Genomic DNA, 19,223 nt, shown 5'->3' on the forward strand with positions numbered 1-19,223 from the left:
GGGTAACAGACTGTGTAGGGATTCCAGGCGTTCGAGAAAGTGGTTGGTGTCTTTAATGAAGGATGGGAGACTGCATGTAATGGGTTGAAGGTGTTGATCTACGTAGGCAGAGATATGTTCTGTGGGGGCTTGGTAGCCAGCTACAATGGGACGGCCGGGATGATTGGGTTTGTGAATTTTAGGAAGAAGGTAGAAGGTAGGGGTGCGGGGTGTTGGTGGGGTCAGGAGGTTGATGGAGTCAGGTGAAAGGTTTTGTAGGGGGCCTGAAATGAGATCCATCCTTCAAGAAATCCTCCCCACTCCACCAAGAGTGTCTTTCCACCGTCCACCTAACCTTCATAACCTCTTAGTTCATCCCTATGAAATCCCCAAACCACCTTCCCTACCCTCTGGCTCCTACCCTTGTAACCGCCCCCAGTGTAAAACCTGTCCCATGCACCCACCCACCACCACCTACTCCAGTCCAGTAACCCGGAAGGTGTACACGATCAAAGGCAGAGCCACGTGTGAAAGCACCCACGTGATCTACCAACTGACCTGCCTGCACTGTGATGCATTCTATGTGGGAATGACCAGCAACAAACTGTCCATTCGCATGAATGGACACAGGCAGACAGTGTTTGTTGGTAATGAGGATCACCCTGTGGCTAAACATGCCTTGGTGCACGGCCAGCACATCTTGGCACAGTGTTACACTGTCCGGGTTATCTGGATACTTCCCACTAACACCAACCTGTCAGAACTCCGGAGATGGGAACTTGCCCTTCAGTATATCCTCTCTTCTCGTTATCCGCCAGGCCTCAATCTCTGCTAATTTCAATTTGCCACTGCTCATACCTCACCTGTCTTTCAACAACATCTTTGCCTCTACTTCCGCCTCGACTGACATCTCTGCCCAAACTTTTTGCCTTTACAAATGTCTGCTTGTGTCTGTGTATGTGCGGATGGATGTGTGTGTGTGTGTGTGTGTGTGTGTGTGTGTGTGTGTGTGTGTGTGTGTGTGTGTGTGTGTGTGTGAGTGTGCGCGCGCGAGCGCAAGAGTGTATACCTGTCCTTTTTTCCCCCAAGGTAAGTCTTTCCGCTCCCGGGATTGGAATGACACCTTACCCTCTCCCTTAAAACCCACATCCTTTCGTCTTTCCCTCTCCTTCCCTCTTTCCTGATGAAGCAACAGTTTGTTGCGAAAGCTTTAATTTCATGTGTATGTTTGCGTTTGTTTGTGTGTCTATCGACCTGCCAGCACTTTCGTTCGGTAAGGCACATCATCTTTGTTTTTAGATATATTTTTCCCACGTGGAATGTTTCGCTCTACTATATTCAAGTCTATAGTCAGTAGGTTAAAGCTATATCCAGCCAATACTGCACGATATGAGTATCTGTACACTGTACAGATTAAGTTTCTATGGTTTGCTTGTCTTTTGTGAACATATACCTTGACTCATTCCATATCACAAGTGGTTTTCCTACCTTCAAGTTCAACAAATGCAACTTCACTAGGCCTAATTATCTTGTCCTCTGATCATAAAATGATTCTTTTTCAAGAGAGCTTTAAACAAATCTCCACACACTGCATTCAGTTGCCGTTGAGCAAAGATTTGTTCTCAGTATGACCAGTACTGATGGTATGTACTACTATATTTACTATGCAGACTATGAGAGCATTTTGTTGTCTTTTCAGAAAGTTCATATAAGGTGGTTGGTTGGTTGATGTGGGGGAGGGGACCGGGCAGCGAGGTCATCAGTCTCATCGGATTAGAAAAGGATGTGGAAGGAAGTCGGCCGTGCCCCTTCAAAGGAACCAGGAAGAAATTTCCCTGAAGCAATTTCGGGAAATCACGGAAAACCTAAATCAGGATGGCCGGATATGGATTTCATATAAGTTGTATATCTATAAGGTAAATATACTGAACAGGCAGAAACACATGGAATTCAATGTGACTATGTACAAATGTTGCCCACAATTAGAGAGTGAAGGTTGTTTAACTAACAGTTTCTGATTCATTATTCTGAATTTTCTTTTGTCATTATCAACTTTTGTTATTCAGTCACGCCAAACACAATACATGGATAACAAACAAATTGATATCACAGTTTTAGAAAAATTTAAAAATTCTGATGGAATAACAGTTGTGTATTGGAGGATAGAGCATACCTAATCGAATGAAAATAGTAATGAGAGATGGGACATTCATGTGGTAAGGATGAGAAATTGCCAAGCTTTACGCAGGCATGAAAAGAAACACACACGTGTTAAGGCTACAGGTACATACAACTGAGCAAGAACTCTTATCAATTAATTTCTCTCAACAACATTTGGAAGTGTGGTTTTGGCATTACTTGTGTCGCATCAGGTGAATGTTAATGAAGAGGATGATGATAAAAGATTAAATAAAGCAAAATGGAATAGCACACAGACATCAAAACATAATGTTTAATTAAAATTAATCATATGTTTTACTTTCAAGCACAAGAATGAACTTACATTTGTTCTAAGAGTTCCAGAACATGTTTATGCTCAACTCCTTCAAGCCACAATTTTTTCAGTTCCTCCCTCCGACACCGGAGGAGCATTTTGCAAGCGTGTAAGTTTTCTTTAACAGCATGAATTTTTTCTCGTGACAATTGCACTCGGGTAGAGAGCTTTCCAAACAGCTGTATTAAAAAAAAATCATTAACTTAGAAGAACTATAAACATTTTATGACAATGTGAAGTACATAAAACATTTTTAATACTCTGAATTAGGTAATTTACAGTTACCTGCATAACACGTGTAAGATCTTGATCATGCAATGAGACAAGTTCATCCAATCTTTGGTCACTTTTCTTGTATTCTCTTTCCAATTTACCCTTTTCTCTGTCTCGCTGTTCATTTGATTCACTTGCAGACAGAGTCCGTATCACTGACATCAATAATCCACTCTGTAATCATTAACCCTTAGTTAAACTTGCAATAATACACAAAATATATGCTTTTAGTAGCATTTTTAACATTATTACATTCCAAAATTATAAGCCAAATAATACCAAAGCACAGATATCAGCAAAATACAATAAGTAGAGAATAGCAGGAAACAGTTTCAGAAATTTATTGAGGGAAGGAAAATAAAAACCTAAATCAAGACAGCCAGACAGAGATTGAGACTATATCCTCCTGAATCAGTGGCCAGTGTCTTAATTCTTCACCTGATTATGCTGAACATACAATTCTCTTATATCTGTACACACCTGGAACAAGTTAGCTTAATAACATGAAAACATCTGTCACTACTCATCATTATCCGCTGTACACATGACACCAATTTGCAGATGACTTTCAGGCTCTCATATAACTATACATAAAATCTGGGATGCTTCCTAATAAATGTAACTTGTCATCATCTTCTTCATTCTCTGTCATTATTGATCATTTGAAATTAACAACTTACACAGTCACATTAAATACTTTACTTTTATTGTATACTGTACGTAATTAATTTCCAGTTAAGGCATGTTTTCTTAATTAGTATTAATTTCCCATAACAGTATGTCCCTGTTCATGTGATAATGTAACAAAGGTCCTATGTAGTAAAAAAATGAATTAAGTACAAGGCTTTACTTTTTTAAAGTTTCTACCTGTATAATGGATTATATTTTTTAACAGTAAAATAGTGTTGATGGAGAAACACTATTTAGGAACGTATATTTTAATATATTTAATATGTTCACAGCTCGATACAAAGGCATACTACATCAATGTATATAGCACAGAACATCTAACATACACTATGTGATCAAAAGTATCCAGACACCTGGCTGAAAACAACTTACAAGTTTGTGGCACACTCCATTGGTAACGCTGGGATTCAATATGGTGTTGGCCCACCCTTAGCCTTGATGACAGCTTCCACTCTCACAGGTATATATTCAATCAGATGCTGGAAGGTTTCTTGGGGAATGGCAACCCATTCTTCATGGAGTGCTGCACTGAGGAGAGGTATCGATGTCGGTCGGTTACGCCTAGCACGAAGTCGGCGTTCCAAAACATGCACGTAGGTGTTCTATAAGATTCAGGCCAAGACTCTGTGCAGGCCAGTCCATTACAGGGATATTATTGTCGTGTAATCACTCTGCCACAGGCCCTGCATTATGAACAAGTGCTTGATTGGGTTGAAAGATGCAATCGCCATCCCCGAGTTGCTCTTCAACAGTGGGAGGCAAGAAGGTGCTTAAAACATCAGTGTAGGCCTGTGCCGTGATAGTGCAATGCAAAACAACAACGGGTGCAAGCCCCCTCCATGAAAAACACAACCACACCATAACACTACCGCCTCTGAATTTTACTGGCGGCACTACACACGCTGGCAGGTGATGGTCACTGGGCATATGCAATACCCACACCCAGCCATCGGATCGCCACATTGTGTACAGTTATTTGTCACTTCACACATCTTTTTTCCACTGTTCAAATGTCCAATGTTTATGCTCCTTACACCAAGTGAAGCGTCGCTTGGCATTTACTGGCATGATGTTTGGCTTATGAGCAGCCGCTCGACCATGAAATCCAAGCCTTCTCACCTCCCACCTAACTGTCATAGTACTTGCAGTGGATCCTGATGAAGTTTTGAATTCCTGTGTGATGGTCTGGATAGATGTCTGCCTATTACACATTACAACCCTCTTCAACTGTCAGCGGTCTCTGTCAGTCAATAGACAAGGTCAGCCTGTACGTTTTTTGTGCTGTATGTTTCCCTTCACATTTCCACTTCACTATCACATTGGAAACTGTGGACCTATAAATGTTTCAGAGTGTGTAAATCTCACATAAAGATGTATGACACAAGTGACACCCAATCACCTGACCACGCTGCAAGTCTTTGAGTTCCACGGAGTGCCCCATTCTGCTCTGTCACAACGTCTAGTGACTGCTGAGGTTGCTGATATGGAGTACCTGGCAGTAGGGGGCATCACAATGCAAAATTTCCTCACTGTATTAGTAGCAAAGGCAAAATCTGGCGTAGACATTTGAGCTAAATATAAAAGATTTCCCACTTTAAGTAAACTACCTCCTTTTTACATATTTCATCTTCTTTTGGCTCTAATAACTTTACACCCTGTCCCATAGGTGTAAAAACTGGCTTGCAATTATTCATGCCAAATTTTTCTGGGATTCTTTTTGTGTGCATTGACTGGTCAATTAACAGTTCTTCTCCATTGTCACTTCTTATGATCTTCACCAAGATACATTTCATTTCATCTAAATCATGCATACCAAATTCAGATTGAAGTTGTTTTTTAAAACTATTTATTGAACTTTCAGTTTTTGTCAAAATAAAAATATTGTCAACCAATATAGCCAAAATTATAGTTTCTTCATTATTTTTTTCTACAATATACAGGATGAAGCGAAACTTGCGCTCGGGCTTCGCAGAACGACTCCTCACATGCCAGCAATAAAAAAAGTCTCACCCAAAATTTCGCCTGGCAAGTACATCTGGCAGAAAAAGGACGTTAAAGAGGGTGGAAGTCTGGCAACACTGTAAACACATGTATGGTGACTACCTCTGTCACCACATACTAGTTGTGATGTGCAGTTGGTGCAGTGTCTAAAGTTTTCGGTTAGCACGCAGAAGGTCGAGTGTTTGATCCTGGGTTGGGGCGCATTTTTTTTTTTTTTTTTTTTTTTTTTTATTTGCTAATTTCTTTCTGTCATTTTATTCTGTGATATACACCATTTCTTAGGTCATGCGTATCCTAAATTTACAACATTTTGTAACGCTGAACACAATAAATATGTGGTTAAACAAATAAGAAACAGACAGTAGAAACAAATGAACTGTCATAGGACAGAATAACTACAAAAACAAAATCAGTTTTGAAACGCTAAAGATGACAGCACAGTACAGTAACACAACATCTACTTGTCATTTTTACTACATGTAATATGAGTGCTCAGATGTCGCGCATTAGTAACCAGTGACAATAACGTCCATATTAACGACTGCATGACCTTCACAACAGAATACGTTGTCCTTAGAACAACAGATGGTCAAAGCGACCTCCCTCCGTGTCCAAATATTGTGCAATTCACCGGACCATACAGCTCTGGTCCCTTCGCACCAAAGGTGCATCCACAGTAACAAGAGCAGCATGAACATGCGCTACCAATTCTTCCACATTCGTCGGCAAAGTAGATTACATGTGCCCCTTCAGGTGTCCACACAGGAAGAAACCCAAGGGATTTACGTCAGGTGAAAGTGGTGGCCATACAACTGGACCTCCACGTCTGTGCCCTTTCCCTGGAAATGTTCTGTCCAAATACTGTCACGCATTAACTCCAGAGTGTGGAGGTGCACCATCGGATTGAAACCATATCCTCTGCCGAACATGTAGTGGAAAATCTGCCTGCACATAAGGCAGATAGTTCGAGAGGAATGCATGATACCTTCGTGCAGTCAACTGGTCAGGCAACATTTAGGGCCCAACCACCTGTCGTCCAATATTCCGGCCCAGACGTTGATACCAAAGCGAACTTGGTATCCACAGTCATGGGTGATGTGTGGGTTAACCTCACACCAATGGTGGGCATTGTGCATATCAAAGACACCCTCACGAGTGAATGCTGGTTCATCTGACCAAATTACGGTGTTCACAAAGTCATCGTTGGCTTCCTGTTGTTGGAACCATTCACAGAATAGCAGTCTCTGATGGCGATGAGCATGATGCAGGTGTTGCGTGAAAGCGTAATGATAAGGGTGCAGCACATGCTCATGCAGCATGTTAACAACTGTGCTTTGCAAGACACGCAGCTGCCTTGCTACACTATGTGTACTTCGCCGAGGTTCTTGGTGTATTACCTCCAGAAGAGCTTCCTCAATGGCTGGGGTACAGCGAGTCTGTGCACAATCTCTGTCACGCGGTGGTGAAGGAGACAACCTGACTCCCAAAGGCGCAGCTCCAGATGACAAAACACATTTTTTCTGGATGGCGTTGACGAGGATATCTAGCAGCATATTCACGAGCACCAGTCCCATTATCAGATGCACCAAGAACCAGAAGAATATCCACATATACATCGTTTTTCTAGCCATATGTTTGCCACACTGATTAGAGATTTACAATGAGAAAATTCGATACGCATGTACATTGGAGTCTGTCATGGGCGCGTTACTCCGCTCGCACCTAGCCCTGTCTGGTGGACAGTGCATACAGTATAAACATGATTCATCCCGACATCGCTAACTGTGAAATGTTCGGTTTCTAATTACACTGTTTCCCTAACGGTAATAGATGTGACGTTTCCACAATCCTATCGATAGAATAATAATAATAATAATAATAATAATAATAATAATAATGCACTGAGATAGTACTAAACAGCATGCAGTTATCAGACTTAATGTTGAAAGGCATAATTACTGGGACCATGGTGATAACACATACAAATAGTAACCGAGTTCGGACGTTATTTGCAAAGCACGTTGCTAGTCCTACTGGTAACGTAAGGCCCTAACAAAACGTAATGGATGTGAAGGAGGCAAGAATAATAGTTGGTACTAATCTATGGGACCACTGGAGGAAGGTACAAAGAAAACAGGTTTTGCATCTAGTAGGTGAAGTGGTGCGAATAAATTCACGCCCACAATGTGTAAAGGGCTTCTTCCTAAGCTGACCAGTCTTCCATTTCTACGACTGTAGTATGTAAGTGCAAATGTTATCTAGAGATAACCGCTGAATTCACACATTTACCAGATAAAAAACGTATGCCTCAACCCAGCATTGAACCCTCGACCTCCAGCATGATAACGCAAAACTTTACACACTGCACCAACTGCACAATGTAACTAAGATGTGCTGACAGAGGTAGTCGCCATACATGTGGTTACAGAGTTGCCAGATTGTCACTCTTTAACGTCCTTTTTCTGCCGGATAAACTTGCCAGACAAAATTTTGGGAGAGACTTTTTTTATCGCTGGCATGCAAGGTGTCACACTGCGAAGCACGAGTGCGCGAATTTCGCTTCACCCTGTATATAGCAGTATCATGTTTAATGCCACACATGCTCCTTTAAAGACATCAAGTTTTATTCTTTTCTTGAGGAGTTTTCCTGGCTTCCCCTGGTGGACTCAAAAAAAATTTCTTCCTCTAATTCTCCTTTGAGAAACGCAGCAGTCTTCACAGTCATGTGGTGGATAAATAAATTTTCTTTTGCAACAAGGAACAGGAGAGATCTTAAAGAAGCACATTCACCACAGGTGAGAAAGTTACTTAATAATCTACACCCTCTATCTGAGAGCAGCCGTACCCATTAAATGAGCTTTAAAATTTGGTTTTGTACCTTCTGGGTTTTTAATACTAAAGACCCAGCTCATTAGTAATGGTGTCTTTCCTTGTGGTGCATCAACCCATTCATAAGAATCATTCTTGGAAAAAAAAACTGTAATTCATTTTCTACAGCTTTCTTCCAAATATCTGAATTTGGACTGACCAAGTTTCAACTGCAGAAGGTTCATTGTTGAATGTTTTAACAGCCATATACAACTCAAAATTTGGATATAACATTGGTTTTATTGTAATTGTTAAATGCTGTAAATTTACATTGTCTTCTGTTGGAGTTTCATGGATCTCATTATCTATTCCATCTTCAGTAAACACATATGGTTGTTCTTGAACAACTTCTTCATGTCCTTTAGTTTCTAAATTTACTGACACCTTTGCATGATCTTGGTTATCTTCTTCAGTATTAATATCTACACCTACTTTTCCCAATTTGTTTCATTTTCACCAGATTCTAAAACTATTAACTCTCTGCTAGTTATTATCCTTTTGTTTTCAGGATTTATAAATGTATAATGTTTGGAATCTTTACAATATCCAATAAATATATATTTTTCAGATTCAGAGTCCCATTTCCTTCTATGTTGTTTGGAAACTTGTACTGTGGCCTTATATCCAAAGATTCTTGGACCAGGAGGCTTGTTTGATAGACCTTTAGTAGGCTATCTGTTATTTAGATATACTGCAGCTGATACTGCTTTTGTCCAATAACATTTAGGTAATCCTGCATCCTTTACCACACACCTTGCTTTCCCTACAATTGTTCTGTTAGCTCACTCTACTACTTCATTTTGATCAGAACTACAGCTTTATTGACATATTTGGTACCACTGTCTGATCTGATAACTTTTATCTTCTTACCCCTCTATCTTTCAACCACGGCTTGAAAACTGGTAAATATTTCACTCACTCTATCCTTGGTTCTAAGGAAATAAACATCGGTATATTTTGAAAAACCACCAATCAAGATAAGGAAACAACACTACCTTCCTAGAGATTCTTCTTCCATGTATCAGCTACAAAAGCTCAGTAGATCTATTTTTACTTGTTTTAAACAGTAATCTGGCTTGATTTCCTCGTATACAAATTTCACATGGTAAGTTACAACTATTACTTTCCTTTACCCCATGGCCACATCTTTTAACAAGGCCATACTTTTCCTATTATGGTGTCTGAGTCTTAATTCCATAAAAAAACTTTTTGCAGGATATACTGGATAACTATTTTGAAGTTCAAGAACATCTAATTTATAAATACCCCTTTCTTTACTTGCTGTGGCTATTACACTGCCACTCTGATCAGTTGTTTCTGTATATTTAAATCTAAAGTTACCTTGTTGCCCTTATTCACTATTTCACCCACTGAATGCAAATTTGCAATAATATTCTTCACATCATGTACCTTATATATTGTAATATATTGTGATTCTCCATTAACATTCAAATTAAAGTTTATCTTTCTAGCCGTTTCACACCGTAATAGAGAACCATCCACTGTTGAAACAATAATGTTTGCTTTAGAAGAATCATCATATAAAACTGAGTGGTCTTTTGTAATATGCACAGAAGCTCCAGAATCCAGGAACAAATCTGTACTCTTACTTTCAGTTTTACCAAAAGAATAAAATGCAGTAAGTACCTTACCTTTACTGCTTGGATTGCTTGCCTTCCTTTCTGGGCCTTTTGAAACTTGACTTTTTTTTATTTACTTTTTTTTCCGGGTACTGTGATCTAAAATGTCGCATTCCTTGGCATTTATAAAATCAAACATGTTTCTTATTTTTGTATTTTGAATATAAAGCTGTTTTCTTGTCCCAGGTAGGGTATTCTTGTACATTCGTAATATCTTGTAATATCTCGATTTTTATGCTATCATCATCTGTAACTGCTTTCCCTGAACTCTCTAAGCCCTTTATCATGGGGGAATACTTATCAGGTAGTCCAGCTAGTAACAAGATACCAACCCATTCTTCAGCAATGTCGAATTCAATATTTCTTAAACAATTTGGAATGAAGATGATTTTATTTACACATTCATCAACATTTTTACATTCATCTAAACATGTGGCGATAAGGTCATTTACCAAACATACTTTCCTGTTGAACCTCCCTCTTCAAAAGCTCTTCTTAGACTATCCCATACTTCCTTTGGCATGCTGGCCTTTTTTACGTGAGCATAATTTACATGACTGACTAGAAGAATTAATTTAGATTGTAACAATGTGTAGTAAAAAAATGAAATAAAGTGTAAGGTGTTATTTTTTAATGTTTCTTCATGTTGACTGAATTTTTGTGCGTATATAGAAATGTCAGGACTTTCAGTTTTGTATCCAGTTACTGTCATTTTGCTATGCTTGGGTATGTCAATATTACTGTACAGAGTGTTACTGCTCTGTTATTTTTGTGTTAATAAACATGTGTATTTCAATACCAGCTGTTTAAAGAAATACAATTAGCATGACTGGTGACCCAATAACATATTCCAGAATATGTCCCTGCAATATACTTTCTTCCAGGAGTGCTAGCTCTGCAAGTTTAGCAGATCATCTGTGAATTTTGGAAGGTAGGAGATGAGGCACTGGTGGAAATACAGCTGTGAGGATGGGGCGTGAGTCATGCCTGGGTAGCTCAGATGGTAGAGTACTTGCCCACAAAAGGCAAAGGACTCAAGTTCAAGTCTCGGTCCAGCACACAGTTTTAATCTGCCAGGAAGTTTCAATATCACATTATCTGGTGAGGAGGATGGGATTGTAAGTCAACTTGTACTGTGGTACCATGTTCTTTGAACATGACATACGGAATAAAGAGAAAGAGGAACCAGACATGGAGGACGGGGGGAGGGGGGGGGGGGGGGGGGAGGAGACTTGGTACAACGTTATCACTTAATTTTGAAAATTACATTTTTCTTTCTGGGATAATACAGTTAAGGAATTGAACACAGACATGCAGAAGCAAACGAGAATGGTTAAAAACTTGTATATGAATGCACAGCATTAGGGTGGTGTTCAAAAATATACTTTCAGAAAATGTCATGTTAAAGAATAAAAATTATAAAGAGCAAGTGAAGGCAGATGAGATGGTAAGAATTTGCAGAAGACCACAGCAAGAAGATACATCAATAACATCCAGTTCCTCAAAACCTATGGTACCAGGAAATATCAGTAAGTAAAGTACAGTTATCTTAAGAAACACATCTGACAAAAATCACAATACAACTGTTCATGAAGTTTAGGATTCCAGAAAATGTGTTCCTATCAAAAAGTTTTACACAAAAACTGCAGTGAGAGACAACTGACCAATCAGTACATTCAAGTTTTCAAGACGAGTTGTCCTGCATCAAAGCTGAATTTGGGAACTATTTTGTTTTACATACTGTAATATGGGGAAATATCGGGCACAGGGGGGGGGGGGGGGGGGTAAATTCATACAGGAACAGCATAATTATCTTCTTACATTAGTGTTAATTAATGCAAGTTGTTATTTCACGTTTGCATTTTGCTGTTTACACCTTCCATATTGTCAGGCACATAAGAAAATACATTTTTGCACTTGGAAGTTGGGACAGAGGTGAGTATAGCAGTTTTCCGTGCAGTGTACAATTATTGTTAGTTATCTTCACTGTGCTATAAGAGAAAAATGCCAAGCATAAATTCTTTACAATTTACTATTTTAAATGTTAAGAGGGAAACGTGAAGGTAGATTGTCCATGTATCTCTCTTGCACTAATGTCTGGTAAACTATTTACACATATCTGCATACACTGAGGGAATATTGGACAATGACACAGACTTGTAAATTGAGTTTTGGTGATCTTCCAATGGGCAATTATGACACTCAGAATCTTGTAAAAGTGGTTGCTGCTATAAGATCAGAAAAAACTGTTGTACAGAAATGCATCAAGCAAATACAGCAAAGCACATCGAACATTAGAGAACAAAGTTAATAATACAAACACTGCAATGACTGAAGGGCTTTCTGTCTTATGAACCATTGAAATGAACTCACTTGTCCATGGTGTTTTAAGTGCGGCGCTTTGTGGTTCCTAGTGAAAGCATATCTCGATGCTTGTGGATGAAGGAAAAAATATTTTCTTATAAAATGTTAAGAGCAGCATGGTTGCATCATTCTGATATATTGAGTGTCTGGCTATCTGAAAACATCAAATGGCAACATGCTGAAGTGAGTTATGAGACAGTGAAATCCTACACTATGTGATGAAAGTTATCCAGACATCTGCCTGAAAATGACTTACAAGTTCGTGGCACCCTCCATCAGTAATTCTGGAATTCAGGATGGTATTGGCCCACCCTTAGCCTAGATGACAACTTTCTCCCTCGCAGGCATACATTCAATCAGGTGGTGGAAGGTTTCTTGGGGAATGGCGACCCATTCTTCATGGAGTGTTGCACTGAGGAGAAGTATCAATGTTGATCAGTGAGCCCTGCCACAAAGTTGGCATTCCAAAACATCCCAAAGGTGTTCCATAGGATTCAGGTCAGGACTCTGTGCAGGCTAGTCCATTACAGGGATGTTATTGTCATGTAACCATTCCGCCACAGGCTGTGCATTATGAACAGGTGGTCAATTGTGTTGAAAGATGCTATTGCCATTCCTGAATTTCTCTTCAACAGTGGGAAGCAGGAAGGTGCTTAAAACATCAATGTAGGCCTGCGTTGTCATAGTGCCATGCAAAACAACAAGGGGTGCAAGACCCCACCATGAAAAACATGACCACACCATAACACCACTGCGTCTGAACTTTACTGCTGGCACCACACACTGGCAGATGATGTTCACTGGGCATACCCACACCCTGCCATTGGATCGCCACATTGTGTACAGTGATTCGTCACTCCACACAAAATTTTTCCACTTTTCAATTGTCCAATTTTTACGCTCTTACACCAAGTGAAGTGTCATTTGGCATTTACTGGCATGATGTGTGGCTTATGAGCAGCCGCTCAACCGTGAAATCCAAGCTTTCTCATCTCCCGCCTAACTGTCATACTACTTGCAGTGGATCCTGATGCCGTTTGGAATTCCTGTGTTTCCACTTCACTATCACACTGGAAATAGTGGACCTACGGATGTTTAGGAGTGTGGAAATCTCACGTACAGACGCATGACACAAGTGACACCCAATCACCTGACCATGTTCGAAGTGAGTTCCGCAGAGCACCCCATTCTGCTCTCTAACCGGTACCTTTCCTTGTGCACATATAATTCAGTCTTGTACCGACTACTTATAAAGTAAGCATGGTACTTATAAAGTATACTTGAATATACGTAGAAAAATCATCTATGAATATCAGGAAATAACAGCTATTTCATAGTGATTTATTCTCCAGAAGTCCACAGAGATCTGTATGAATGAGTAGCAAGACTTCTTTACACCAGCTTTGACTTGATTTAAATGGCAATCTGGCCTGCTTCCCTTGCAAACATACCCCACATTGTACAGTATTATTTCCATAACTTTCCATCCCAGTTGCCATATTCTTCAGTAAGGCAATACTTTCTCTATTCAAATGTCCAAGTCCCCTATGTCACAAGAAACCTTTCGCAGCGTAAACAGGGTGACTTCCAGTTTCAGCAGTATCTTAAACTGTGTTTAATTTGTAAATATCTTTTACATTAGTACCAGTAGCTACAATATCGCCACAAGAGTCAATTATTTTGGCTCCCTCTATAGTAAAGATACCCTTGTTACCTTTCCTTATTATTTTGCTTATGGACAGCTTTAGTTGCAATATTCCTCACATAATGTACATCATGAGCACTAACAATTTGTTTCTCCACACTCAGTAGCAAATTAAGATCAACCTTTCCTGCGAGTTCACATTTTAACTTATACCCACCAACTGTGAAAATTCCAGTGCCAGTCCTTGAGTGAATATCCTACAAAACTGATGGAGCTTTAATAATATGCAAAGATGCTCCTGAATCTAGAAACAATTCTGCATGATCCTCACTCAGTTCACTAAAAGATAAAAAGCAGGAAATGCCTTACCTTTACAGGTGGTTTTCTCTCAGGACTAATAGAATTAACATGCTTCTTTTCACTATACTAAATATTTCGTTATACTGTGATGAAAAATGTCCACTGTTATGGTATCAACATTTTACTGGCTGCTCCTTATTCTCCTTCTTATATTTATGTATAAAACCGACACTGTTTCTATCTTTGGATCATATGAAACTGGCTCATTTTTCATACTCTGTAGAATCTTTACCTTCATACTCACATCAAAAAAAGTTTTGCATCACCCTGGTTCCCAGAACTCCTGAAGATAGATGTTGACTGTGTATATTGTACCACAGACACAGTCCCTTTGGCTGTTCAGAGATGTAACTAAATCCATCTAAAGATGTAAATAACCATGCATGAGTAGCAACTATTAGACAGAGGGGGTCTGACAGCCGATCAGTTCCAATCATTCCACCAGGAAGGAAGTACACAGCTCGTGTTGTCTGTAGTTCAACCATGCCTAGATGGTCAATACCACAGTTCAATCACGTCCACACTGATACTTTGTGCTAGGAAGGACTCTGAACAAGGGAAATGTCCAGGCGTCTCGGAGTGAATCAAAGTGATGTTCGGACATGGAGGAGATACAGAGACAGGAACTGTTGGTGACATGCTTCGCTCAGGCTGCCCAAGGGTTACTACTGCAGTGGATGACCACTACCTATGGATTATGGCTCGGAGGAACCCTAACAGCAACGCCACCATGGTGAATAATGCTTTCGTGCAGCCACAGGACGTTGTGTTGACTCAAACTGTACTCCTAACATCCATGGCGAGGTCCATCTTTGCAACCACGACACCATGCAGCACAGTATAGATAGGTCCAAAAACATGCTGAATCAACCTCCCAGGATGGCATCACATTCTCTCCACCGATAAGTGTCGCATATGCCTTCAACCAGACAATCGTTGGAGACGTATTCAGAGGCAGCCCGGTCAGGCTGAATGCCTTAGACACACTGTCCAGCAAGTGCAGAAAGGTGGAGGTTCCCAGCTGTTCTGGGGTGGCATTATGTGGGGCCAACGTACACCGCCGGTGGTCACGGAAGGCGCTGTAACAGCTATACGATACGTGAATGCCATCCTCCAACTGATAGTGCAATCTTTTCGGCAGCATATTGGCGAGGCATTCATCTTCATGGACGACAATTCGCACCCCCATCGTACACATCCTACAAATGACTTCCTTCATGATAACGACAACGCTCAACTACAGTGGCCAGCATGTTCTCCAGACATGAACCACATGGAACATGCCTGGGATAGATTGAAAATGGTTGTTTATGGATGACATGATCCACCAACCACTCTGAGGGATCTACGCCGAATCACCGTTGAGGAGTGGGACAATCTGGACCAACAGTGCCTTGATGAACTTGTGGATAGAATGCCATGACAAATACAGGCATGCATCAATGCAAGAGGATGTGCTACTGGGTATTACAGGTACCGGTGTTTATAGCAATCTGGACCACCTCTGAAGGTCTCTCTGTATGATGGTACAACATGCAATGTGTGGTTTTCATGAGCAATAAAAACGGTGGAAATGATGTTTATGTTGATCTCCATTCCAATTTTCTGTACTGGTTCCAGAACTCTCAGAACCGAGGTGATGCAAAACTCTCTTTGATGTGTGTAATATCCTCTGTAATGTGTAATCCCAAACCCAAAATCATAGATGAGTATTTCTCTGGTAGTCCAACTAACAATAAAGTGCCAATCCATTCTTCTGCAACTTATGAACTAATATTCCTCAGACGATTTGAGATTGAAATTATTTTATTCACATATTTGTCCACATTTTTGTACTTGTTCAATCTTGTAGTTACCCGCTCATGAAGTAATACTACTTTTCTGGTTAAACCTCCATCTTCAAATGCATTTTTCAATTTGTCCCATACCTCCTTTGCCACCTTTTGTACGTGAACATAATTTATTGGACCAATGAAAAGGATTAGTTTTAGTTTTCACTTCCGATCCTTAGCAGAATAATTTGATTCCATTGATTTCAATGTACTATTTACGAGTTCCCATAGCTCATCCAAATGCAAACACACCTCAGCGGAAAAATTTCCTAGTTGTATAATTCCCACAACCTACGAGCCGCTCTATTTTCAGTATCTGTGGTTGCGCTTCCTATTAACAGTCACTTTTATTCAACGCGCACACAATCCAACTTTATACGAACTTCTGTTCACTTTTGTGCAAAAACATGTCACTGAAATTTATTACTACACTTTAATTCAGTGCTTGGTGCACTACCTGTTGGATTCTTTGTTGAGCGAAATGGTGTGAAAAAATCGTTTAGGGACAAAATAAAACTTACATTCTATTAACATATGAACACATTTTACATGTACAGTGCATATGATCTCGCTGCCAGTCAACATCCACAGAATTTCTTTTTACAGAGGTTTAATGCACTCAGCACAAAGTGTCCTGTGCATGAAGATTCTAAGAAGTTCTAGCAGAGAAGTATTATGGATTGATCAGTTTCTGTACACAAGGAAAATCTTAGATAAGTTCAATATGGAAAATTGTAAACCTATTTCTACTCCTATGGAAAATAATGCAAAACTGCCAATAACTGATGATGACAAGAAATGCAAGGAAGGTGTACCCTATTTGGAAGCTGTAGGAAGTCTACTGTCCTTAGCACCGACTTCCAGACCAGACATTGCATTTGCCACAAATGCAGTAAGCAAGTTTTGCAATGATCCGAGAGACAAGCACTGGACGGCAGTCAAGAAAATAGATATTACAATGGAACTGCTGATTGTAAGTTAAAGTATTTCAAAACTGGCAATGTAAATTCGGAAGGATATGTTGTCGCAGACTGGGGAATTTAGCTGGAAAGCAGATACTCCATAACTGGAAGTTGTTTTAGACTAATGGGAGGATTGATATCATGGTCATGTAAGAGACAACGAACAGTTGCTTTGAGTACTGTAGAACCTGAATATATGGCCTTGTCCTCCACTAATCAAGAAGCTCTTTGGATCCGTACCCTGATGAGTGAAATAGAATCTCTTCCAACATTAAAGCCAATTGTGGTATTTTGTGACAATATGGAAGCTATTAAACTTGCAAAAAGTAATGTCACCAGTGTAAGATCCAACCATACTGACATAAGGTATCACTTTATAAAACATCATGTGGAACAGGGAAATATAATCCTCAGATATCTATGCACGGAAGAAATGTTATAGGATCTCCTAACCAAGCCTCTCAGTAACGACAAATTTCAGAAGCTGGTGAAACATTATGGTTTAACCTCGGATATATAGTGTTGAGCATTTGAAAAATATTTGTTCAAGAGGGAGTGTTGGAGATATATGAACAAACATTTTCCAGCGTGCATAGTGGCGCACAAGATATGACGTGCAGAGTGCATTAGACTCTGTGTAATATACATGTTCCGTGTTTGTTGATGATAAACGAACACGGGAAAATAAATTATTACTACCTATATGTACTATTGCACATCTGTAAAATCATGTGTACGATGGCTTGTTATGGAAAATTATGCATATACGTTCTCCATTCCAATTCTGGTTTTCAAGACGTAAATTATCTTAAATGATCCAATTCCCACTTCTCCATAAAACTAACACACAAATCAATATGTCAAGCTGTGATAAGGAGTGGCTACTTTGTATTAACAGAGCAACAATGTCAAAGTTTATTTTCTTTTAAGTAATTACCAATGATCTTACCGTTTCTTTAGCATATTTTACGCCCCTAGGGGGCTTGACAGGCGGCTCCAGCATCGCCATGACAATACCTACACAAACAAACCAAACACTATTACTCCGCCAAAGATTTTCAGTACATATATAACATTGTTGGGGGATAAGTCAAGATATGCAAAGATATTGAAGGTTACAAATTAATGATCAACTATAAGGTGAACGGTGCAACTGGCGTTCCCTTGAAATAGACCTAGAAAATATAACGCGAACGTAAGCAGTCTTTATAGTGCACTCTTCCTTTGGCATTCTATGGTTTCGTCAACTCGTAACCTTTCAACATAACTTAGCACTTGAAATGCCACCACAAAACAAAAAATTGACGGATTTCTGCCGAACGCCTATTGTAGCTACTCATTGCACACATTTAATATTTATTGACAATATTAAGGTGACTCAACACGACGCCTCATGTTCAACTTTACGCATGCGCATAAATTTCTTATAGCGCATCTACGCATGTGCATGAATACTTTCCTGGAATGAAGGCTTTGGTGACAACCTAACACGCATGTGTCATCGCGCGATCAACTTATTACTTACGCATGTCAAATGAGTTCACGCGCTGTCCGCTAGGAGCGCTAACATGAGACTACTCATTGCCGCCGTGCGCGGACATTCCATGGTTTACGAGTGTTATAATCTAGATTATCGCATTCAATAACACCAATATGTCGGAGAAAGATGCACCAACAATCTCAAGACCGGCGGTACGGCTACCACCGTCCTGGTCTGACAACTCCACGTTACTGTTCGTGCAGTTTGAGGCGAGCTTCCTTCGTGCCTTGTTACGCCTGATACCACCAAGTTTCCTTTAGTAATTAGTCAACTGGATCATGTTCAAAGCCGGTGGAAGACAGAAAACATCTTCCGAAATTGTACTAAATGCTTTCTCTGAGAATTAATTTGAACAATTAGTTCTTTAGCCCACACGAATTGTAAATGGTTGCGAAAATACACTTGACCTCTTAATCACAAATAATCCTGATCTAATAGAGAGCGTCATGACGGATACAGGGATTAGTGAACACAAGGTCATTGTGGCGAGGCTTATAACAATATCAACCAAAACCTCTAAAAATAAACATACAATATATGTGTGTGTGTTGGGGTTTATGGGCGCTCAACATCGA

At 39.8% G+C, this 19,223-nt stretch overlaps 1 protein-coding gene across 1 annotated transcript in view; it reads right to left on the reverse strand.

The window, feature by feature from the left end:
• LOC126260965 (exocyst complex component 4) overlaps positions 1-18,186 on the reverse strand; it is a 239,737-nt gene extending 221,551 nt beyond the window's left edge. The window contains exons 1-3 of the mRNA XM_049958489.1: positions 18,058-18,186; positions 2,759-2,920; positions 2,483-2,652 (exon numbers count right to left, since the gene is read on the reverse strand). Coding sequence (XP_049814446.1) covers positions 2,483-2,652; positions 2,759-2,920; positions 18,058-18,117 — 392 coding nt within the window. The 5' untranslated portion in view covers positions 18,118-18,186. The remainder of the gene's footprint in view (positions 1-2,482; positions 2,653-2,758; positions 2,921-18,057) is intronic.
• Positions 18,187-19,223: the final 1,037 nt, after the last annotated feature.

Source organism: Schistocerca nitens, chromosome 5 (genome assembly GCF_023898315.1).
Source record: "Schistocerca nitens isolate TAMUIC-IGC-003100 chromosome 5, iqSchNite1.1, whole genome shotgun sequence".
In the NCBI taxonomy this organism is placed as follows: domain Eukaryota; kingdom Metazoa; phylum Arthropoda; class Insecta; order Orthoptera; family Acrididae; genus Schistocerca; species Schistocerca nitens.